Here is a 24109-nt window from a genome sequence, read left to right as displayed (position 1 = left end):
CTAACCTACAACCCTAACTCTAACCTACAACCCTAACTCTAACCCACAACCCTAACTTTAACTAATCCACAACCCTATCTCTAACCCACAACCCTAACTCTTACCCACAACCCTAACTCTAACACCTAACTCTAACCCATAACCCTAACTCTAACCCCTCACTCTAACCCACAACCCTAACTCTAACCCCTCACTCTAACCCACAACCCTAACTCTAACCCCTCACTCTAACCCCTAACTCTAACCCCTCACTCTAACCCCTAACTCTAACCCCTCACTCTAACCCCTCACTCTAACCCCTCACTCTAACCCCTCACTCTAACCCATAACCCCTCACTCTAACCCCTCACTCTAACCCACAACCCTAAGTCCCCTGTCTCCCATCTTCTACTTCCTTGCTAAAACACAGAGAACAGCCAAGTAAACACACTCGCAGACACTCATATGCATGAGTGCACACCACACACACACACACACACACACACACACACACACACACACACACACACACACACACACACACACACACACACACACACACACACACACCACACACACACACAGTAGGAATTATTGAAGGAGAGTAAAAGGTGTATTCTGTACAGACGGACAAACACTACTCCTCTACCTCTCCCTCTTCCTCTCCCTGCTCTTCCTCTCCCTGCTCTTCCTCTTCCTCTCCCTGCTCTTCCTCTCCCTGCTCTTCCTCTTCCTCTCCCTGCTCTTCCTCTTCCTCTCCCTGCTCTTCCTCTTCCTCTCCCTGCTCTTCCTCTCCCTCTTCTCTCCCTGCTCTTCCTCTCCCTGCTCTACTCCCTCTTCCTCTCCCTGCTCTACTCCTCTTCCTCTCCCTGCTCTACTCCCTCTTCCTCTCCCTGCTCTTCCTCTCCCTGCTCTACTCCCTCTTCCTCTCCCTGCTCTTCCTCTCCCTGCTCTTCCTCTCCCTCTTCCTCTCCCTGCTCTTCCTCTCCCTGCTCTTCCTCTCCTGCTCTACTCCCTCTTCCTCTCCCTGCTCTTCCTCTCCCTCTTCCTCTCCCTGCTCTTCCTCTCCCTGCTCTACTCACTCTTCCCTTCCCTGCTCTACTCCCTCTTCCTCTCCCTGCTCTACTCCCTCTTCCTCTCCCTGCTCTACTCCCTCTTCCTCTCCCTGCTCTTCCCTCCCTGCTCTACTCCCTCTTCCTCTCCCTGCTCTACTCCCTCTTCCTCTCCCTGCTCTACTCCCTCTTCCTCTCCCTGCTCTTCCTCTCCCTGCTCTACTCCCTCTTCCTCTCCCTGCTCTTCCTCTCCTTGCTCTACTCCCCTCTTCCTCTCCCTGCTCTACTCCCTCTTCCTCTCCCTGCTCTTCCTCTCCCTGCTCTACTCCCTCTTCCTCTCCCTGCTCTACTCCCTCTTCCTCTCCCTGCTCTACTCCCTCTTCCTCTCCCTGCTCTACTCCCTCTTGCCTCTCCCTGCTCTACTCCCTCTTCCTCTCCCTGCTCTACTCCCTCTTCCTCTCCCTGCTCTACTCCCTCTTCCTCTCCCTGCTCTACTCCCTCTTCCTCTCCCTGCTCTTCTCCCCTGTTCTACTCCCTCTTCCTCTCCCTGCTCTACTCCCTCTTCCTCTCCCTGCTCTTTCCCCTGTTCTACTCCCTCTTCCTCTCCCTGTTCTACTCCCTCTTCCTCTCCCTGCTCTACTCTCTCTTCCTCTCCCTGCTCTACTCTCTCTTCCTCTCCCTGTTCTACTCCCTCTTCCTCTCCCTGCTCTACTCCCTCTTCCTCTCTCTGCTCTACTCCCTCTTCCTCTCCCTGCTCTTCTCCCCTGTTCTACTCCCTCTTCCTCTCCCTGCTCTACTCCCTCTTCCTCTCCCTGCTCTTCTCCCCTGTTCTACTCCCTCTTCCTCTCCCTGTTCTACTCCCTCTTCCTCTCCCTGCTCTACTCTCTCTTCCTCTCCCTGCTCTACTCTCTCTTCCTCTCCCTGTTCTACTCCCTCTTCCTCTCCCTGCTCTACTCCCTCTTCCTCTCCCTGTTCTACTCCCTCTTCCTCTCCCTGCTCTTCTCCCCTGTTCTACTCCATCTTCCTCTCCCTGCTCTTCTCCCCTGTTCTACTCCCTCTTCCTCTCCATGTTCTACTCCCTCTTCCTCTCCCTGCTCTACTCTCTCTTCCTCTCCCTGCTCTACTCTCTCTTCCTCTCCCTGCTCTACTCCCTCTTCCTCTCCCTGCTCTTCTCCCCTGTTCTACTCCCTCTTCCTCTCCCTGTTCTACTCCCTCTTCCTCTCCCTGCTCTACTCTCTCTTCCTCTCCCTGCTCTTCCTCTCCCTGCTCTTCCTCTCCCTGTTCTACTCCCTCTTCCTCTCCCTGTTCTACTCCCTCTTCCTCTCCCTGTTCTACTCCCTCTTCCTCTCCCTGCTCTACTCTCTCTTCCTCTCCCTGCTCTTCTCCCCTGTTCTACTCCCTCTTCCTCTCCCTGCTCTACTCCCTCTTCTCTCCCTGCTCTACTCTCTCTTCCTCTCCCTGCTCTTCTCCCCTGTTCTACTCCCTCTTCCTCTCCCTGCTCTACTCTCTCTTCCTCTCCCTGCTCTTCCTCTCCCTGTTCTACTCCCTCTTCCTCTCCCTGTTCTACTCCCTCTTCCTCTCCCTGTTCTACTCCCTCTTCCTCTCCCCTGCTCTACTCTCTCTTCCTCTTCCTGCTCTTCTCCCCTGTTCTACTCCCTCTTCCTCTCCCTGTTCTACTCCCTCTGCCTCTCCCTGTTCTACTCCCTCTTCCTCTCCCTGTTCTACTCCCTCTTCCTCTCCCTGCTCTTCTCCCCTGTTGTACTCCCTCTTCCTCTCCCTGCTCTACTCTCTCTTCCTCTCCCTGTTCTACTCCTCTTCCTCTCCCTGCTCTTCTCCCCTGTTCTACTCCCTCTTCCTCTCCCTGCTCTTCCTCTCCCTGTTCTACTCCCTCTTCCTCTCCCTGCTCTACTCCCTCTTCCTCTCCCTGCTCTACTCCCTCTTCCTCTCCCTGCTCTACTCCTCTTCCTCTCCCTGCTCTTCCTCTCCCTGCTCTACTCCCTCTTCCTCTCCCTGCTCTACTCCCTCTTCCTCTCCCTGCTCTACTCCCTCTTCCTCTCCCTGCTCTTCCTCTCCCTGCTCTACTCCCTCTTCCTCTCCCTGCTCTTCCTCTCCCTGCTCTACTCCCTCTTCCTCTCCCTGCTCTTCCTCTCCCTGCTCTACTCCCTCTTCCTCTCCCTGCTCTACTCCCTCTTCCTGCTCTACTCCCTCTTCCTCTCCCTGCTCTACTCCCCCTTCCTCTCCCTGCTCTACTCCCTCTTCCTCTCCCTGCTCTACTCCCTCTTCCTCTCCCTGCTCTTCTCCCCTGTTCTACTCCCTCTTCCTCTCCCTGCCCTACTCCCTCTTCCTCTCCCTGCTCTTCTCCCCTGTTCTACTCCCTCTTCCTCTCCCTGCTCTACTCCCTCTTCCTCTCCCTGCTCTTCTCCCCTGTTCTACTCCCTCTTCCTCTCCCTGTTCTACTCCCTCTTCCTCTCCCTGCTCTACTCTCTCTTCCTCTCCCTGCTCTACTCTCTCTTCCCCTTCTCCCCCCTGTTCTACTCCCTCTTCCTCTCCCTGCTCTACTCCCTCTTCCTCTCCCTGCTCTACTCCCTCTTCCTCTCCCTTGCTCTTCTCCCCTGTTCTACTCCCTCTTTCCTCTCCCTGCTCTTCTCCCCTGTTCTACTCCCTCTTCCTCTCCCTGTTCTACTCTCTCTTCCTCTCCCTGCTCTACTCTCTCTTCCTCTCCCTGCTCTACTCTCTCTTCCTCTCCCTGCTCTACTCTCTCTTCCTCTCCCTGCTCTTCTCCCTGTTCTACTCCCTCTTCCTCTCCCTGTTCTACTCCCTCTTCCTCTCCCTGCTCTACTCTCTCTTCCTCTCCCTGCTCTTCCTCTCCCTGCTCTTCCTCTCCCTGTTCTACTCCCTCTTCCTCTCCCTGTTCTACTCCCTCTTCCTCTCCCTGTTCTACTCCCTCTTCCTCTCCCTGCTCTACTCTCTCTTCCTCTCCCTGCTCTTCTCCCCTGTTCTACTCCCTCTTCCTCTCCCTGCTCTACTCCCTCTTCCTCTCCCTGCTCTACTCCCTCTTCCTCTCCCTGCTCTACTCTCTCTTCCTCTCCCTGCTCTTCTCCCCTGTTCTACTCCCTCTTCCTCTCCCTGTTCTACTCCCTCTTCCTCTCCCTGCTCTACTCTCTCTTCCTCTCCCTGCTCTTCCTCTCCCTGCTCTTCCTCTCCCTGTTCTACTCCCTCTTCCTCTCCCTGTTCTACTCCCTCTTCCTCTCCCTGTTCTACTCCCTCTTCCTCTCCCTGCTCTACTCTCTCTTCCTCTCCCTGCTCTTCTCCCCTGTTCTACTCCCTCTTCCTCTCCCTGCTCTACTCCCTCTTCCTCTCCCTGCTCTACTCCCTCTTCCTCTCCCTGCTCTACTCTCTCTTCCTCTCCCTGCTCTTCTCCCCTGTTCTACTCCCTCTTCCTCTCCCTGCTCTACTCTCTCTTCCTCTCCCTGCTCTTCCGCTCCCTGTTCTACTCCCTCTTCCTCTCCCTGTTCTACTCCCTCTTCCTCTCCCTGTTCTACTCCCTCTTCCTCTCCCTGCTCTACTCTCTCTTCCTCTTCCTGCTCTTCTCCCCTGTTCTACTCCCTCTTCCTCTCCCTGTTCTACTCCCTCTGCCTCTCCCTGTTCTACTCCCTCTTACTCTCCCTGTTCTACTCCCTCTTCCTCTCCCTGCTCTACTCCCTCTTCCTCTCCCTGCTCTTCTCCCCTGTTCTACTCCCTCTTCCTCTCCCTGCTCTTCTCCCCTGTTCTACTCCCTCTTCCTCTCCCTGTTCTACTCTCTCTTCCTCTCCCTGCTCTACTCTCTCTTCCTCTCCCTGCTCTACTCTCTCTTCCTCTCCCTGCTCTACTCTCTCTTCCTCTCCCTGCTCTTCTCCCCTGTTCTACTCCCTCTTCCTCTCCCTGTTCTACTCCCTCTTCCTCTCCCTGCTCTACTCTCTCTTCCTCTCCCTGCTCTTCCTCTCCCTGTTCTACTCCCTCTTCCTCTCCCTGTTCTACTCCCTCTTCCTCTCCCTGTTCTACTCCCTCTTCCTCTCCCTGCTCTACTCTCTCTTCCTCTCCCTGCTCTTCTCCCTGTTCTACTCCCTCTTCCTCTCCCTGCTCTACTCCCTCTTCCTCTCCCTGCTCTACTCCCTCTTCCTCTCCCTGCTCTACTCTCTCTTCCTCTCCCTGCTCTTCTCCCCTGTTCTACTCCCTCTTCCTCTCCCTGTTCTACTCCCTCTTCCTCTCCCTGCTCTACTCTCTCTTCCTCTCCCTGCTCTTCCTCTCCCTGCTCTTCCTCTCCCTGTTCTACTCCCTCTTCCTCTCCCTGTTCTACTCCCTCTTCCTCTCCCTGTTCTACTCCCTCTTCCTCTCCCTGCTCTACTCTCTCTTCCTCTCCCTGCTCTTCTCCCCTGTTCTACTCCCTCTTCCTCTCCCTGCTCTACTCCCTCTTCCTCTCCCTGCTCTACTCCCTCTTCCTCTCCCTGCTCTACTCTCTCTTCCTCTCCCTGCTCTTCTCCCCTGTTCTACTCCCTCTTCCTCTCCCTGCTCTACTCTCTCTTCCTCTCCCTGCTCTTCCTCTCCCTGCTCTACTCCCTCTTCCTCTCCCTGCTCTACTCCCTCTTCCTCTCCCTGCTCTACTCTCTCTTCCTCTCCCTGCTCTTCTCCCCTGTTCTACTCCCTCTTCCTCTCCCTGCTCTACTCTCTCTTCCTCTCCCTGCTCTTCCTCTCCTGCTCTACTCTCTCTTCCTCTCCCTGCTCTTCCTCTTCCTGTTCTACTCCCTCTTCCTCTCCCTGTTCTACTCCCTCTTCCTCTCCCTGCTCTACTCTCTCTTCCTCTTCCTGCTCTTCTCCCCTGTTCTACTCCCTCTTCCTCTCCCTGTTCTACTCTCTCTTCCTCTCCCTGTTCTACTCCCTCTTCCTCTCCCTGTTCTACTCCCTCTTCCTCTCCCTGCTCTTCTCCCCTGTTGTACTCCCTCTTCCTCTCCCTGCTCTACTCTCTCTTCCTCTTCCTGCTCTTCTCCCCTGTTCTACTCCCTCTTCCTCTCCCTGTTCTACTCCCTCTTCCTCTCCCTGTTCTACTCCCTCTTCCTCTCCCTGTTCTACTCCCTCTTCCTCTCCCTGCTCTACTCTCTCTTCCTCTCCCTGCTCTTCTCCCCTGTTCTACTCCCTCTTCCTCTCCCTGCTCTACTCTCTCTTCCTCTCCCTGCTCTTCCTCTCCCTGCTCTACTCTCTCTTCCTCTCCCTGCTCTTCCTCTCCCTGTTCTACTCCCTCTTCCTCTCCCTGTTCTACTCCCTCTTCCTCTCCCTGCTCTACTCTCTCTTCCTCTTCCTGCTCTTCTCCCCTGTTCTACTCCCTCTTCCTCTCCCTGCTCTACTCCCTCTTCCTCTCCCTGTTCTACTCCCTCTTCCTCTCCCTGTTCTACTCCCTCTTCCTCTCCCTGTTCTACTCCCTCTTCCTCTCCCTGCTCTTCTCCCCTGTTGTACTCCCTCTTCCTCTCCCTGCTCTACTCTCTCTTCCTCTCCCTGCTCTACTCTCTCTTCCTCTCCCTGTTCTACTCCCTCTTCCTCTCCTGCTCTTCTCCCCTGTTGTACTCCCTCTTCCTCTCCCTGCTCTACTCTCTCTTCCTCTCCCTGTTCTACTCCCTCTTCCTCTCCCTGTTCTACTCCCTCTTCCTCTCCCTGTTCTACTCCCTCTTCATCTCCCTGCTCTACTCCCTCTTCCTCTCCCTGTTCTACTCCCTCTTCCTCTCCCTGCTCTACTCCCTCTTCCTCTCCCTGCCCTTCTCCCCTGTTGTACTCTCTCTGCCTCTCCTCTCCTGCGTTAGTGTGTGTATGTGTGTGATTGTCCTACCGTGGTGTTCTCGTCGCTGGGTGTGGGTGTCTCCCGGGGGATGGCGTCTGGTGACTCTGGGCCACCCTGCTCTGCCACTACAACCATGTTAGATTGACAGCTGTCAGGACTAAGCCACAACTAAAACAAATATTTTATTTGCTGAAACTAAAATAAATCTTACAGTGGCACAAACACACAGTACAGTAACACACTCACTGGCTTTGCGAGCCTTGCGGGCGAGAGCAACAGCCAACTCATTCTGCACCTGCAGAGACAGAGCATACACAATCAGTATGGCAGCTCATTTCAGACAGACACACACACACACACACACACACACACACACACACACACACACACACACACACACACACACACACACACACACACACAACTAACCGTGGAGGTGAGCCTATCTAGTGCTTTCATCTGGAGAAAGCTGTCCCCACAGACATCTCTGTTTCCCTCTGAGTCCTCCTCAGACCTATAACACAAACACACACCATTAGTTCTCCAGTCTTCTCTTCATGTCTCTGCTGGTCTCTACTGTCTCAACGGTTCTCTACAGTCTCTACTGGTCTCTGCTGGTCTCTACTGGTCTCTGCTGGTCTCTACGGTCTCTACTGGTCTCTGCTGGTCTCTACTGGTCTCTGCTGGTCTCTACTGTCTCAACGGTTCTCTACGGTCTATACTGGTCTCTGCTGGTCTCTATTGGTCTCTACAGTCTCTACTGGTCTCTGCTGGTCTCTACTGGTCTCTACTGTCTCAACTGGTCTCTACTGTCTTAACGGTCTCTGCTAGTCTCTGCTGTTCTCTACTGCTCTCTACTGGTCTCTAATGCGCTCTACTGGTCTCTAATGCTCTCTACTGGCCTCTACTGGCCTCTACTGGCCTCTACTGGCCTCTACTGGTCACTACTGCTCTCTACTGGTCTTTACTGGTCAATCTACTGGATATCTATACTGCTTGTCTTTTTGCCTTCCTAAAACAGGAAACAGCACCTAGTTCTCCCTCTTCTCTCTCTCCTCCTCTTTCTCTCTCTCTCTCCCTCCCTGCCTCTGTGTGTGTGTGTGTGTGTGTGTGTGTGTGTGTGTGTGTGTGTGTGTGTGTGTGTGCGCGCGACATGCCTGTGTGTGTGTATAAACAGCACAGTGTTTTAGGGTAAACTAATCTCAGTGCCCTCAGACCTCTGATGTAATGTGTTTTTTCTCTCTCTAACACACACACACACACACACACACACACACACCTTCCCAGGCTAATTTGTATATCATTTGAATTATATCTGTGGCTTCAGTGCAATGGTTGCAGAGGAGGAAGTGTGTATGTGTGTATCTGTGTGTGTGAGAGTGATCTGATAAACCATGATGGATGCAGTAGCAGGACAGGTAGTGATAGCATCACACTCTCTCTCTCTCTTTTCCTCCCTACATCCCTCCCTCCCACAATTTCAACTTCCTGACTACACAGAAGAGGACAAGGCTAGTGGAGGAGAGAAAGGGGGGGAGGAAGGGAGAGGGGAGGAAGGGGAGGAGAGGATGGGGGAGGAGAGGAAGAAAAAGAGGAGGGAGAGGAGAGGAGATGAAGGAGAGGAAGGGGAGGAGAGGAAGGGGGAGGGGAGGAGAGGAAGGGGGAGGAGAGGAGAGGAAGGTGAGGAAGGTGGAGGAGAGGAGAGGAAGGTGGAGGAGAGGAGAGGAAGGGGGATGACAGGGGAGGAGGAGAGGAAGGTGGAGGAGAGGAGAGGAAGGGGAGGAGAGGAAGGGGAGGGGGATTACAGGGGAGGAGGAGAGGAAGGTGAAGGAGAGGAAGGGGGAGCAGAGGAAGGGGAGGATGGGGGAGGAGAGGAAGGAGAGGAAGGGGAGGACGGGGAAGGAGAGGAGAGGAAGGTGGAGGAGAGGAGAGGAAGGGGGAGGAGAGGAAGGGGAGGATGGGGGAGGAGAGGAGAGGAAGGGGGAGGAGAGGAAGGGGAGGATGGGGGAGGAGAGGAAGGAGAGGAAGGGGAGGGCGGGGGAGGAGAGGAGAGGAAGGGGGAGGGGAAGAGGAGAAGGGGGGCCTAGGGATCTATCTCTCCTCCTCTGTCTTTGTCCCTTCTTCTTCTCTCGTCAGAAGTGATCAACTCTCTCTCTTTCTCTCTGTCCCCTCTTTCTCCCGTTCTCTCTCTTCTCCCCCTCTTTTCTTACTCTTTCTCTCCTCTCCCCCATTCTGTCCTCTCTCCTCTCTCTAAGTGACAGATTGAGTTCAGTAGCAGGCTCAGTTGGAATGCCACACAGACCAGTTAGAATTCTATCGGAGGGAACAGGAATTCTGCGTGACACTCATAACACCGGTGTGCTCCCTCAACACGCTCCCAGCTCCCGCTACGAGAGTCTATTAGACAGTGTGTTTGTGTTTGTGTGTGTGTTTGTGAGTGTGTGTCAATGCCAGACTAAGGGATTAACAGTATGTGGAGAGATTAGAGATGAATCTTGTCAGTTGGAACACGGATTCAGTTGGAACACGGATTCAGTTGGAACACGGATTCAGTTGGAACACGGATTCAGTTGGAACACGGATTCAGTTGGAACACTGATTCAGTTGATGTGTGATGGTCATGTAAGACCCAGGCAACACTGGGTCACGTTCACACACACGTTCACACACACAATTACCCAGTTCTGAACTGGACGTATGGGACAAGCTGTAGGAGGAGCCTAACAGCCTCTGGCCACGCCTCCTTCTCTAGGCCGCAGAACTCGCAGGCTGCAGACTCACACTCCTCAAAGCTGAACTGGTAGTAGGAGTTAGAGTCCCCAAACACCACGCGCTGGTCCACTGAAACACACACACACACACAGATAGACTGGTCCACTGAAACACACACACACACACAGATAGACTGGTCCACTGAAACACACACACACACACACAGATAGACTGGTCCACTGAAACACACACACACACACACAGATAGACTGGTCCACTGAAACACACACACACACACAGATAGACTGGTCCACTGAAACACACACACACATATAGATAGACTGGTCCACTGAAACACACACACACACACACACACAGACACACACACACACACAGACACACACACTCACACACACACACACACACACACACACACATAGACTCTGATGACATGGCAAGGTAAAACAGTCAGGCAGCTGAACCTGGGAAGGTGAACATTACGTACTGTATAAGAATGTGTGTGTGTGTGTGTGTGTGTGTGTGTGTGTGTGTGTGTGTGTGTGTGTGCGTGTCAGGGGAGAATGACTGCCCCCTATGATTGAAGCCACAGCAGTTCAAGGCCAACCGAGGTACTGCAGGCAATGTTAGCAGAAAACAGGATAGGATAGGATCCTCCATTATAGTGAATAGAAAAATAGCAATCTTATCTTAAACCCATAACCATGTGTGAGGTGTATACTTTTGATTCAAAGTAGATTTGTTTAAGACTACACTTGGACCCTGATTTAGCCCACTGCAGTAAAAGGTTAACCAATTTAATTTGGCTTCAATACGCAATTGAGTCTTAGTAATGAATGGTGTCACGTGATCGATGGCTTTGTCCATTCATATATACAGTCACTGGCGTGGCTAACCCCTTCCCCCCCAACCCCCAGAGGTGGAGCCCCCCCAGATAGCAGATGAACAAGCCATAAGCCATTAATTATACTTTTTTTGAAATACAGGAAATTAGCTTAAAATCTGCACAATTTTCACTCAGCGCATTGCAAAATGTGTAGAATAGCAGAAAATTAGCTCAGGGATTCTTTAAGGTCGGGACAATCCTTGTTCGGCAGGGAAATTTTTTTTTTTTATAGCTGAACATGTTGATTTTGTTGCCTTATTTGAGCTTATTTGAATTTACATTTAGGGTAAATTTATCAGGAATTTTCTAAATACAGTATTATTCATTTCAATGTTCAATGTTGGCGCTATGCCTGGACATGTCCTTGTCTGAAGCAAAGGATCCACGATTCAAACTCTGCAACAACATAAAAGAAATCTAATTTGTTTCCTGAAAAACAACATGTTGCTTTACATGCTGTGAAAGCTGACACCTTGGTCAAAATACACATTTAAAAAATGTGTTAATATTGAGACAAATATTTGTGAGAAAAAAAAGTTGAGATTGTCTCATCTTTCAACAATCCCTGAGCTCTAAAAACAGCAATATTTTCTCTCAGCCTTATGGCATATTGTGTAAAATAGCATGAGATTAGCTACAAAACTGCAAATGTTTCTGTCTGCCCCAGGCCAAAAATATATCATTCCCATCCCTGCAAGAAACCGCCCTACGTCATCGGCGTGTACTCACCAGACAGCAGGATGCCCAGCTCCAGTAAGACCTGCCAGACACGCACGGCCATGCTCCGACAGCGCACGTACACACACTGCTCACACAGCCACTGAACCAGGTCTACACCCACGTAGCTACGCCTGGAAACACACAGCATCAATACACACACACATGAACACACACATCGATGTGTCCTTAGATGGCAATTAGTGTTCAGCAGGGCACTCTGTTGGAATGGATCACTCAGCAATGGATGCAGTATGTCACCATGGCAACGTCAGGTTAAAATAAAGTTCTGTATTTTTCCCATAACTGTGCCAATCCGAACCGTACTGTGCTGGCATTAAGATTTTCCTTTCAGAATTGTCAGCATGGTTCCAGGCTTCCAGCAACTGTGAAGCGAACTCAAGCACTCGAGTATAGAGCGTTGCCATGGTGACACCCAGAACCTGCACTAGGCTACAACGGCGGGCAGATATTTTCAGTTTTAGAACTAGACATAATTCAACGGCAACAACAACACACACACACACACACACACACACACACACACACACACTCATAGAGGGGATTGGATTAAGCTGGCCCGGGTTGAACCGGCTCACGTGACCGGGCGAAGCCAGTGAGGGAAGAGTGCCTTTCTCAGATGGAAAGTCCATCTGCGGCGCTCTGTCATGTTGTCAACAAGGCAACATGGCGCATCGTTTAGAAATATACAACATGTGTTTTCTATAAAATACATCTTCGATATTCATTGGAAATGCAGATGAAGCATTTTTATCAAAAGCAATCACTTTTGCATGTGAACACACCGAATCCTACTCATTATTCCACGTGCTTAGTCTATGTGCTTAGTCTATGTGCTTAGTCTATGTGCTTAGTCTATGTGCTTAGTCTATGTGCTTAGTCTATGTGCTTAGTCTATGCCACTTTTGTTTTGAGCCGACCTTGCAGTCGGCCCGAACGGGGCACCCGGCTCACGTCTGGGAGGCAAACCGGTTCCAAAACGAATGCAATTTACAATCCGCCAGCTTAATCAAACCTCCAAGACCCTCTCTGTCTCTCTCTCTCTCTCTCTCTCTCTCTCTCTCTCTCGCTCTCTCTCTCTCTCTCTGTCTCTCTCTCTCTCTCTCTCTCTGTCTCTCTCTCTCTCCTCTCTCTCTCTCTCTCTGTCTCTCTCTCTCTCTCTCTCTGTCTCTCTCTCTCGTTCTCTCTCTCTGTCTCTCTCTCTCTCTCTCTCTCTCGCTCTCTCGCTCTCTCTCTCTCTCTCTCTCTGTCTCTCTCTCTCGCTCTCTCTCTGTCTCTCTCTCTCTCGCTCTCTCTCTCTCTCTCGCTCTCTCTCAGATTTACACACAAAGTTAACAAAAACACACAAGTGTTACCTTATGATCCTGGCAAGGTGAATCTTGTCTTTAGCAGGGTAGGGCCCATTAGACAGGAAAGCATTTCTCACCGCACGCCCTGCACAAGGGAAACTCTGGGAGCAGGACTGACACAAACACCAGTCAAATAAGATATAAACTCGGCAAAAAAACAGAAAAGTCCCTTTTTCAGGACCCTGTATCTCAAAGATAGTTTGAAAATCCAAATAACTTACAGACGGTCGGCAATTAAGGTCACAGTTATGAAAACTTAGGACACTAAAGAGGCCCTTCTACTGACTCTGAAAAACACCAATAGCAAGATGCCCAGGGTCCCTGCTCATCTGTGTGAACGTGCCTTAGGCATGCTGCAAGGAGGCATGAGGACTGCAAATGTGGCCAGGGCAATAAATTGCAATGTCCGTACTGTGAGATGCCTAAGACAGGGAGACAGGACGGACAGCTGATCATCCTCGCAGTGGCAGACCATGTGTAACAACACCTACACAGGATCGGTACATCCGAACATTACACCTGCGGGACAGGTACAGGATGGCAACAACAACTGCCCGAGTTACACCAGGAACGCACAATCCCTCCATCAGTGCTCAGTCTGTCCGCAATAGGCTGAGGGAGGCTGGACTGAGAGCTTGTAGGCCTGTTGTAAGGCAGGCCCTCACCAGACATCACCGGCAACAACATCACCTATGGGCACAAACCCACCGTTGCTGGACCAGACAGGACTGGCAAAAAGTGCTCTTCACTGACGAGTCACGGTTTTGTCTCACCAGTGGTGATGGGTTGGATTCGAGTTTATCATCGAAGGAATGAGCGTTACACCGAGGCCTGTACTCTGGAGCGGGATCAATTTGGAGATGGAGGGTCCGTCATGGTCTGGGGCGGTGTATCACAGCATCATCGGACTGAGCTTGTTGTCATTGCAGGCGATCTCAACGATGTGCGTTACAGGGAAGACATCCTCCTCCCTCATGTGGTACCCTTCCTGCAGGCTCATCCTGACATGACCCTCCAGCATGACAATGCCAACAGCCATACTGCTCGTTCTGTGCGTGATTTCCTGCAAGACAGGAATGTCAGTGCTCTGCCATGGCCAGCGAAGAGCCCGGATCTCAATCCCATTGAGCACGTCTGGGACCTGTTGGATTGGAGGGTGAGGGCTAGGGCCATTCCCCCCAGAAATGTCCGGGAACTTGCAGGTGCTTTGGTGGAAGAGTGGGGTAACATCTCACAGGAAGAACGAGCAAATCTGGTGCAGTCCATGAGGAGGAGATGCACTGCAGTACTTAATGCAGCTGGTGGCCACACCAGATACTGACTGTTACTTTTGATTTTGACCCCCCTTTGTTCAGGGACACATTATTCCATTTCTGTTAGTCACATGTCTGTGGAACGTGTTCAGTTTATGTCTCAGTTGTTGAATCTTGTTATGTTCATACAAATATTTACACATGTTAAGTTTGCTGAAAATAAACACAGCTGACAGTGAGAGGAGTGTTTCTTTTTTTTGCTGAGTTTATATATATACATACACTACATGACCAAAAGTATGTGGACACCTGCGCGTCCAACATCTCTTTCCAAAATCATAGGCTTTAATATGGACCACTAGATGTTGGAACATTGCTGCTATAACAGCCTCCACTCTTCTGGGAAGGCTTTCCACTAGATGTTGGAACATTGCAGCTATAACAGCCTCCACTCTTCCGGGAAGGCTTTCCACTAGATGTTGGAACATTGCAGCTATAACAGCCTCCACTCTTCTGGGAAGGCTTTCCACTAGATGTTGGAACATTGCTGCTATAACAGCCTCCACTCTTCTGGGAAGGCTTCCCACTAGATGGTGGAACATTGCTGCGGGTACTTGCTTCAATTTAGCCACAAGAGCATTAGTGAGGTCGGACACTGATGTTGGGCGATTAGGCCTGGCTCGCAGTCGGTGTTCCAATTCATCCCAAAGGTGTTTGATGGGGTTGAAGTCAGGGCTCTGTGCAAGCCAGTCAAGTTCTCCCAAACCAATCTCGATAAACCATTTCTGTATGGACCTCGTTTTGTGCACGGGGGCATTGCCATGCTGAAACAGGAAAGGGTCTTCCCCAAACTGTTACCACAAAGTTGGAAGCACAGAATCGTCTAGAATGTTATTGTATGCTATAGCGTTCCCCTGTCGGACAGGTAGCGGGGTTTGTCATCCGCCAAACCCAGATTTGTCCTTCTAACTGCCAGATGGTGAAGCGTAATTAATCACTCCAGAGAACGCGTTTCCACTGCCCCTGAGTCCAATGGCGGCCATCTTTACACCACTCCAGTCGACGCATGGCATTGCGCATGGTGATCTTAGGCTTGTGTGCGGCTGCTCGGCCATGGAAACCCATCTCATGAAGCTCCCGACAAACAGTTCTTGTTCTGACGTTGCTTCCTGAGACAGTTTGGAACTCAGTAGTGAGTGTTGTAACCAAGGACAGGTGATTTTTACGGGCTATGCGGGTCAGCACTCGGTGGTCCCGTTCTGTGAGCTTGTGTGGCCTACCACTTTGCGGCCGAGCCGATGTTGCTCATAGACGTTTCCACTTCACAAAAACAGCCCTTACAGTTGACCAGGGCAGCTCAAGCAGGGAAGAAATTTGACAAACTGACTTGTTGGAAAGGTGGCATCTTATGACGGTGCCATGTTGAAAGTCTCTTCAGTAAGGACATTCTACTGCCAATGTGTGTCTATGGAGATTGCATGGCTGTCTGCTCGATTTGATAAACCTGTCAGCAACGGGTGTAGCTGAAATAACCGAATCACTAATTTGAAGGGGTGTCCACATTCTTGCAGTACATATATACAGTTGAAGTCGGAGGTTTACATACACTTAGGTTGGAGTCATTAAAACTTGTTTTTCAACCACTCCACAAATTTCTTGTTAACAAACTATAGTTGTGGCAAGTTGGTTAGGACATCTACTTTGTGCATGACACAAGTCATTTTTCCAACAATTATTTCACTTATAATTCACTGTATCACAACTCCAGTGGGTCAGAAGTTAACATACACTAAGTTGAGTGTGCCTTTAAACAGCTTGGAAAATTCCAGAGAATGATGTCATGGCTTTAGAAGCTTCTGATTGGCTAATTGACATCATTTGAGTCAATTGGAGGTGTAACCATGGATGTATTTCAAGGCCTACCTTCAAACTCAGTGCCTCTTTGCTTGACATCATGGGAAAATCAAAAGAAATCAGCCAAGATCTCAGAAAGTCATCCTTGGGAGTAATTTCCAAATGCCTGAAGGTACCACGTTCATCTGTACAAACAATAGTACGCAAGTATAAACACCATGGGACCACGCAGCCGCCATACCGATCAGGAAGGAGATGCGTTCTTTCTCCTAGAGATGAACGTACTTTGGTGCAAAAAGTGCAAATCAATCCCAGAACAACAGCAAAGGACCTTATGAAGATGCTGGAGGAAACAGGTACAAAAGTATATATATCCACAGTAAAACGAGTCCTTTAATCGTCATAACCTGAAAGGCCGCTCAGCAAAGAAGAAGCCACTGCTCCAAATCCGCCATAAAAAAGCCAGACTACGGTTTGCAACTGCACATAGGGACAAAGATTGTACATTTTGGAGAAATGTCTGATGAAGGTCTGATGAAACAAAAATAGAACTGTTTGGCTATAACGACCATCATTATGTTTGGAGGAAAAACGGAGAGGCTTGCAAGCCGAAGAACACCATCCCAACCGTGAAGCACGGGGGTGGCAGCATCATGTTGTGGGGGTGCTTTGATATATTGAAGCAACATCTCAAGACATCAATGACCCCAAGCATACTTCCAAAGTTGTGGCAAAATGGCTTAAGGACAACAAAGTCAGGTGTTGGAGTGGCCATCACAAAGCCCTGACTTCAATCCTATAGAAAATTTGTGGGCAGAACGGAAAAAGCATGTGCGAGCAAGGAGGCCTACAAACCTGACTCAGTTACACCAGCTCTGTCAGGAGGAATGGGACAGAATTCACCTACTTATTGTGGGAAGCTTGTGGAAGGCTACCCAAAACGTTTGACCCAAGTTAAACAGTTTAAAGGCAATGCTACCAAATACTAATTGAGTGTATGTAAACTTCTGACCCACTGAGAATGTGATGAAACAAATAAAAGCTGAAATAAATAATTATTTCTACTATTATTCTGACATTTCACATTCTTAAAATAAAGTGGTGATCCTAACTGACCTAAAACAGGGAATATTTACTCTGATTAAATTTCAGGAATTGTGAAAAACTGAGTTTAAATGTATTTGGCTGAGGTGTATGTACACTTCCGACTTCAACTGTATATAGTGTGTATATCTTTTAGCAGACGTGTTTGTGTGTGTGTGTGTGTGTGTGTGTGTGTGTGTGTGTGTGTGTGTGTGTGTGTGTGTGTGTGTGTGTGTGTGTGTGTGTGTGTGTGTGTGTGTAGTTGACACTAAGATAACTGTGATGTCAGTGTAACTATTGATATTGAAACACAACAGAACATTGAGATGAAACTATGATGTCGCCATGGTAACTTTGGTCAAGTACTGGCTCTATATTTAAACAATAAGGCCACAGGGAGGGGTGTGGTATATGGCCAATATACCACAGCTCAGAGCTGCTCTTAGGCACGACGCAACGCAAACCCTTAGCCGTGGTATGTTGGCCGTATATCACAAACCCCTTACTGCTATTTTAAACTGGTTACCAAAGTAGTTAGAGCAATTTTGTCATACCCGTGGTATACGGCCTGATATACCACGGCTTTCAGCCAATCAACATTCAGGGCTACAGTTTAAAATGTCGAATAGCCTACTTCCAAATACTTTAACTGAATCAAGAGCACCAAAATGTAACGTTTTTACATCATGTACGTATTTGACCAATATGTACAGAGCATTCGGAAAGTATTCAGACCCCTTACCCTTTACCAAATTTTTTTTTTTTTAATCCTCATCGATTTACACACAATACCCCATAATGACAAAGTGAAAAATAAAAAACAGAAATACCTTATTTACATAATTATTCATACCTTTTTCTAATAGACTCGAAATTGAGCTCAGGTACATCCTGTTTCCATTGATCATCGTGAGACGTTTCGACATCTTGATTGGAGTCCATCTGTGGTGAATTCAATTGATTGGACATGATTTGGAAAGGCACACACCTGTCTATTTAGGGTCCCACAGTTGACAGTGCATGGCAGAGCAAAAACCAAGCCATGAGGTTGAAGGAATTGTCCGTAGAGCTCCAAGACAGGATTGTGTCGAGGCACAGATCTGGGTAAAGGTACCAAAAATGTTTTTACAGCATTGACGGTCCCCAAGAACACAGTGTCCTCCATCAATCTTAAATGGAAGAAGTTTGGAACCACCAAGACTCTTCCTAGAGTTGGCCACCCGGCCAAACTGAGCAGGGCCTTGGTCAGGGAGGTGACTAAGAACCCAATGGTCACTCGGACAGAGATCCAGAGTTCTTTAACAAAGTGCTGAGTAGAGGATCTGAATACTTATGTAAATGTGATATTTCTGTTGTTTATTTTTTTATACATTTGCAAAAAGTCCTAAAAAAAACAGTTTTTAGTTTTGTCATTATGGGGTATTATGTGTAGATTGATGAGGGGGAAAAAACATTTAATCCATTTTAGTACAAGGCTGTAATGTAACAAAATGTGGAAAAAGTCAAGGGGCCTGAATACTTTCCAAATGCGCTGTATATGAGTATGATGTCAAGCTACCTCTGTTTGATGAAAAAAAAACATTCTTTATTTGACGACCTGACATCACCTATGGACGTGAGTGTGTGTTGTGTGTGTGTGTGTGTGTGTGAGTGTTGTGTGTGTGGGTTTCTGGGTTTACCTTGTGAACAGTAGGGCTTGTGCTGGGTCCTGGGATGGTATCAGGTGACTGCTGCCAAGACAAAATCAGAACACAGTATTAACACACACACACACTAAGTGTGAGCAAGGCTATTCTAATGACCAAATGGACGTTACTATTCGATTACTTGGAAGAGTATGTATTTTTTAGAAAAAATGAGTTAGACTCATTTCAGGAAACTAGGCATACGTCCTCACTACTTCACAGGAGAGCCGTTTGAACGTAAACCGTTTTTTAAATATAAAAAATATTTTTTTTGCCAGAAATGGAACATGTGATCTTTCATGTGCCTTAATAACAAATGTGTATGCCATCTATAAATATGACTTAAATTGTTAAATTACAAGCCTAGTTGGTTTATCCATGGAAAAATGCAGTAACCTTCCCGTTAGTCATGATTGGCTGAGATAATGAGTGGGCTGGGCATGCCAAGAGATGAGTTCGGATTGGTCTGCCATGTAGCAGGCTTCTGTCTATAACATGAGCTGGTCGGTATGTGAAAGTAATCCTTTCTAACGTGGCTTTTTAAAGACATCACGTAGTAGAACTACATAAGTGTTGCTCTACACTTTCTGGAGGACCGAGTTTTGAAATCGGTGGAATTATAGTATGGTAGCTAAGGAGATGGAGAAAATTCTTGCATTTGATTGCAAATATGCAGCCAAAGTCAAAACGAGAACACACAGAAGGCTGTTGTTTAAAACACTAGTGTCTCGATTACATCTTCAAACTACGGGCAACCATGGCATCCATGACAGAGAGGGAGAAGCGCCCATGTATACGGACGGGTAAGAGAGTCTAGCTAGCTACATTTTCAGATACAACACGTTTCTAATTTTGTCAGGAAGTCGTCTTCATTGCTAGTTATGGCCTAATATTAGATGGCTAATATCGAACCAAGCTACCTGCAGATTCATGCAAAGTAACAGGTTTATGTTTCATTGTCACTGTGACAATTGTGTATAGAAGTAGCTGGTAAATTCGCTCTGGCTATCTACTCCGATTTCAGAGCACTCTCGTCTGAGTGTGCCAGAGCGCTGAATAAATGACGGATTTGCAAACGCTAAACATCCGTTTTGAATATGGCCGGTGTCAGTAAACATTGGCAAAAATAATGAAATTGTTGCCAGCAGCACAGTTACAGTCACAAAATATCTGGATAACATAAAAACAGCCGAACCAGAGCTGCTAAGGTGAGTAAAATGGTCAGAGTGAGCTGTTCTCTTATTTGTGTCTGGAAGTAGCTAGCCAACGTTGGCCAGTTAGCTTAGGTGCTCGACTGCTTTTGTTAGGTCAGAACGCTCTGATTAACCTTTTCGGCCAGTGTCCAGTGTTCAGGTCCGAGAGCAAAACGCTCTGAGTTTATGAACGCCCAGAGCACTCTCCAGATTAAATTTACAAACACATCCGTAGTATAAACCAGCCTTTAGCCTTGAAATCTTTGGTTGTTTAGTACATAGCCTCACATGTGAATGCTTAAAGAGATGGATAAGGCTAAACCTTAAGAGGGTGTGAACGATGCTGAATGGGTGTAGAAAAAGAAGAGCTCTCCAGTAGGTGTACCAAAACATTCAAGGGCCATTTTCTCAGAAGTGAGGTTACAAGTTTATCAACTTTCAAAGCAGAATTACTTTCCCATTGTTCCTCAACTGTAGTGTATGATAAAACATTTTCTTGCTATTAGACTCTACTTTTTGAACTAATGTAAAAAACACAATTTCATATTTTTCTACATAAGACTGAATGGAGCCGGTGGGTCACAAATAGGCTTTGTTTTGGTGTGTGAAAAGGCTTTGAATTATCTATGTGACATTGCTAAATAACCCACAAGGACCATTACATTCTCAATTTTGATAAAACAGTTTTATGACCTTTTTTATGAGTGCTGTAGCTTGTTGTTATTGTCTGTTAATCATACCTGTAGCTCGTTGTTATTGTCTGTTAATCATACCTGTAGCTTGTTGTTATTGTCTGTTAATCATACATGTAGCTCGTTGTTATTGTCTGTTAATCATACCTGTAGCTCGTTGTTATTGTCTGTTAATCATACCTGTAGCTCGTTGTTATTGTCTGTTAATCATACCTGTAGCTCGTTGTTATTGTCTGTTAATCATACCTGTAGCTCGTTGTTATTGTCTGTTAATCATACCTGTAGCTCGTTGTTATTGTCTGTTAATCATACCTGTAGCTCGTTGTTATTGTCTGTTAATCATACCTGTAGCTCGTTGTTATTGTCTGTTAATCATACCTGTAGCTCGTTGTTATTGTCTGTTAATCATACCTGTAGCTCGTTGTTATTGTCTGTTAATCATACCTGTAGCTCGTTGTTATTGTCTGTTAATCATACCTGTAGCTCGTTGTTATTGTCTGTTAATCATACCTGTAGCTCGTTGTTATTGTCTGTTAATCATACCTGTAGCTTGTTGTTATTGTCTGTTAATCATACCTGTAGCTTGTTGTTATTGTCTGTTAATCATACCTGTAGCTCGTTGTTATTGTCTGTTAATCATACCTGTAGCTTGTTGTTATTGTCTGTTAATCATACCTGTAGCTTGTTGTTATTGTCTGTTAATCATACCTGTAGCTCGTTGTTATTGTCTGTTAATCATACCTGTAGCTTGTTGTTATTGTCTGTTAATCATACCTGTAGCTCGTTGTTATTGTCTGTTAATCATACCTGTAGCTCGTTGTTATTGTCTGTTAATCATACCTGTAGCTTGTTGTTATTGTCTGTTAATCATACCTGTAGCTCGTTGTTATTGTCTGTTAATCATACCTGTAGCTTGTTGTTATTGTCTGTTAATCATACCTGTAGCTTGTTGTTATTGTCTGTTAATCATACCTGTAGCTCGTTGTTATTGTCTGTTAATCATACCTGTAGCTCGTTGTTATTGTCTGTTAATCATACCTGTAGCTCGTTGTTATTGTCTGTTAATCATACCTGTAGCTCGTTGTTATTGTCTGTTAATCATACCTGTAGCTCGTTGTTATTGTCTGTTAATCATACCTGTAGCTGGTTGTTATTGTCTGTTAATCATACCTGTAGCTCGTTGTTATTGTCTGTTAATCATACCTGTAGCTTGTTGTTATTGTCTGTTAATCATACCTGTAGCTGGTTGTTATTGTCTGTTAATCATACCTGTAGCTCGTTGTTATTGTCTGTTAATCATACCTGTAGCTTGTTGTTATTGTCTGTTAATCATACCTGTAGCTGGTTGTTATTGTCTGTTAATCATACCTGTAGCTCGTTGTTATTGTCTGTTAATCATACCTGTAGCTTGTTGTTATTGTCTGTTAATCATACCTGTAGCTCGTTGTTATTGTCTGTTAATCATACCTGTAGCTCGTTGTTATTGTCTGTTAATCATACCTGTAGCTCGTTGTTATTGTCTGTTAATCATACCTGTAGCTCGTTGTTATTGTCTGTTAATCATACCTGTAGCTTGTTGTTATTGTCTGTTAATCATACCTGTAGCTGGTTGTTATTGTCTGTTAATCATACCTGTAGCTCGTTGTTATTGTCTGTTAATCATACCTGTAGCTTGTTGTTATTGTCTGTTAATCATACCTGTAGCTCGTTGTTATTGTCTGTTAATCATACCTGTAGCTCGTTGTTATTGTCTGTTAATCATACCTGTAGCTCGTTGTTATTGTCTGTTAATCATACCTGTAGCTCGTTGTTATTGTCTGTTAATCATACCTGTAGCTCGTTGTTATTGTCTGTTAATCATACCTGTAGCTGGTTGTTATTGTCTGTTAATCATACCTGTAGCTCGTTGTTATTGTCTGTTAATCATACCTGTAGCTTGTTGTTATTGTCTGTTAATCATACCTGTAGCTTGTTGTTATTGTCTGTTAATCATACCTGTAGCTTGTTGTTATTGTCTGTTAATCATACCTGTAGCTTGTTGTTATTGTCTGTTAATCATACCTGTAGCTCGTTGTTATTGTCTGTTAATCATACCTGTAGCTCGTTGTTATTGTCTGTTAATCATACCTGTAGCTTGTTGTTATTGTCTGTTAATCATACCTGTAGCTCGTTGTTATTGTCTGTTAATCATACCTGTAGCTCGTTGTTATTGTCTGTTAATCATACCTGTAGCTCGTTGTTATTGTCTGTTAATCATACCTGTAGCTCGTTGTTATTGTCTGTTAATCATACCTGTAGCTCGTTGTTATTGTCTGTTAATCATACCTGTAGCTCGTTGTTATTGTCTGTTAATCATACCTGTAGCTTGTTGTTATTGTCTGTTAATCATACCTGTAGCTCGTTGTTATTGTCTGTTAATCATACCTGTAGCTCGTTGTTATTGTCTGTTAATCATACCTGTAGCTCGTTGTTATTGTCTGTTAATCATACCTGTAGCTCGTTGTTATTGTCTGTTAATCATACCTGTAGCTCGTTGTTATTGTCTGTTAATCATACCTGTAGCTCGTTGTTATTGTCTGTTAATAATACCTGTAGCTCGTTGTTATTGTCTGTTAATCATACCTGTAGCTCGTTGTTATTGTCTGTTAATCATACCTGTAGCTCGTTGTTATTGTCTGTTAATCATACCTGTAGCTCGTTGTTATTGTCTGTTAATCATACCTGTAGCTCGTTGTTATTGTCTGTTAATCATACCTGTAGCTCGTTGTTATTGTCTGTTAATCATACCTGTAGCTCGTTGTTATTGTCTGTTAATCATACCTGTAGCTCGTTGTTATTGTCTGTTAATCATACCTGTAGCTCGTTGTTATTGTCTGTTAATCATACCTGTAGCTCGTTGTTATTGTCTGTTAATCATACCTGTAGCTCGTTGTTATTGTCTGTTAATCATACCTGTAGCTCGTTGTTATTGTCTGTTAATCATACCTGTAGCTCGTTGTTATTGTCTGTTAATCATACCTGTAGCTCGTTGTTATTGTCTGTTAATCATACCTGTAGCTCGTTGTTATTGTCTGTTAATCATACCTGTAGCTCGTTGTTATTGTCTGTTAATCATACCTGTAGCTCGTTGTTATTGTCTGTTAATCATACCTGTAGCTCGTTGTTATTGTCTGTTAATCATACCTGTAGCTTGTTGTTATTGTCTGTTAATCATACCTGTAGCTCGTTGTTATTGTCTGTTAATCATACCTGTAGCTTCGTTGTTATTGTCTGTTAATCATACCTGTAGCTTGTTGTTATTCCTGTCTGTTAATCATACCTGTAGCTCGTTGTTATTGTCTGTTAATCATACCTGTAGCTCGTTGTTATTGTCTGTTAATCATACCTGTAGCTCGTTGTTATTGTCTGTTAATCATACCTGTAGCTCGTTGTTATTGTCTGTTAATCATACCTGTAGCTCGTTGTTATTGTCTGTTAATCATACCTGTAGCTTGTTGTTATTGTCTGTTAATCATACCTGTAGCTCGTTGTTATTGTCTGTTAATCATACCTGTAGCTCGTTGTTATTGTCTGTTAATCATACCTGTAGCTCGTTGTTATTGTCTGTTAATCATACCTGTAGCTCGTTGTTATTGTCTGTTAATCATACCTGTAGCTTGTTGTTATTGTCTGTTAATCATACCTGTAGCTTGTTGTTATTCTCTGTTAATCATACCTGTAGCTCGTTGTTATTGTCTGTTAATCATACCTGTAGCTCGTTGTTATTGTCTGTTAATCATACCTGTAGCTCGTTGTTATTGTCTGTTAAT

At 46.6% G+C, this 24109-nt stretch overlaps 1 protein-coding gene across 2 annotated transcripts in view; it reads right to left on the bottom strand.

Annotated features, from left to right (window-relative positions):
• The window catches only part of LOC109880072 (rap guanine nucleotide exchange factor 5-like), a 90128-nt gene that overhangs the window by 47266 nt on the left and 18753 nt on the right, over positions 1 to 24109 (bottom strand). Inside the window, exons 2-8 of one of the 2 annotated variants that reach the window (XM_031789008.1) lie at positions 18410 to 18460; positions 12547 to 12653; positions 11183 to 11304; positions 9516 to 9678; positions 7267 to 7351; positions 7084 to 7132; positions 6886 to 6962 (exon numbers count right to left, since the gene is read on the bottom strand). In XM_031789008.1, the coding sequence (XP_031644868.1) occupies positions 6886 to 6962; positions 7084 to 7132; positions 7267 to 7351; positions 9516 to 9678; positions 11183 to 11304; positions 12547 to 12653; positions 18410 to 18460 (654 nt within the window). The remainder of the gene's footprint in view (positions 1 to 6885; positions 6963 to 7083; positions 7133 to 7266; positions 7352 to 9515; positions 9679 to 11182; positions 11305 to 12546; positions 12654 to 18409; positions 18461 to 24109) is intronic. The other variant, XM_031789009.1, reaches the window with a different exon arrangement.

The sequence above is a fragment of the Oncorhynchus kisutch genome, linkage group LG14 (assembly GCF_002021735.2).
Source record: "Oncorhynchus kisutch isolate 150728-3 linkage group LG14, Okis_V2, whole genome shotgun sequence".
NCBI classification, from domain to species: Eukaryota; Metazoa; Chordata; class Actinopteri; order Salmoniformes; family Salmonidae; genus Oncorhynchus; species Oncorhynchus kisutch.
Note: the sequence above shows the minus strand (reverse complement) of the source record. Positions and strands in the feature narration are given on the sequence as shown.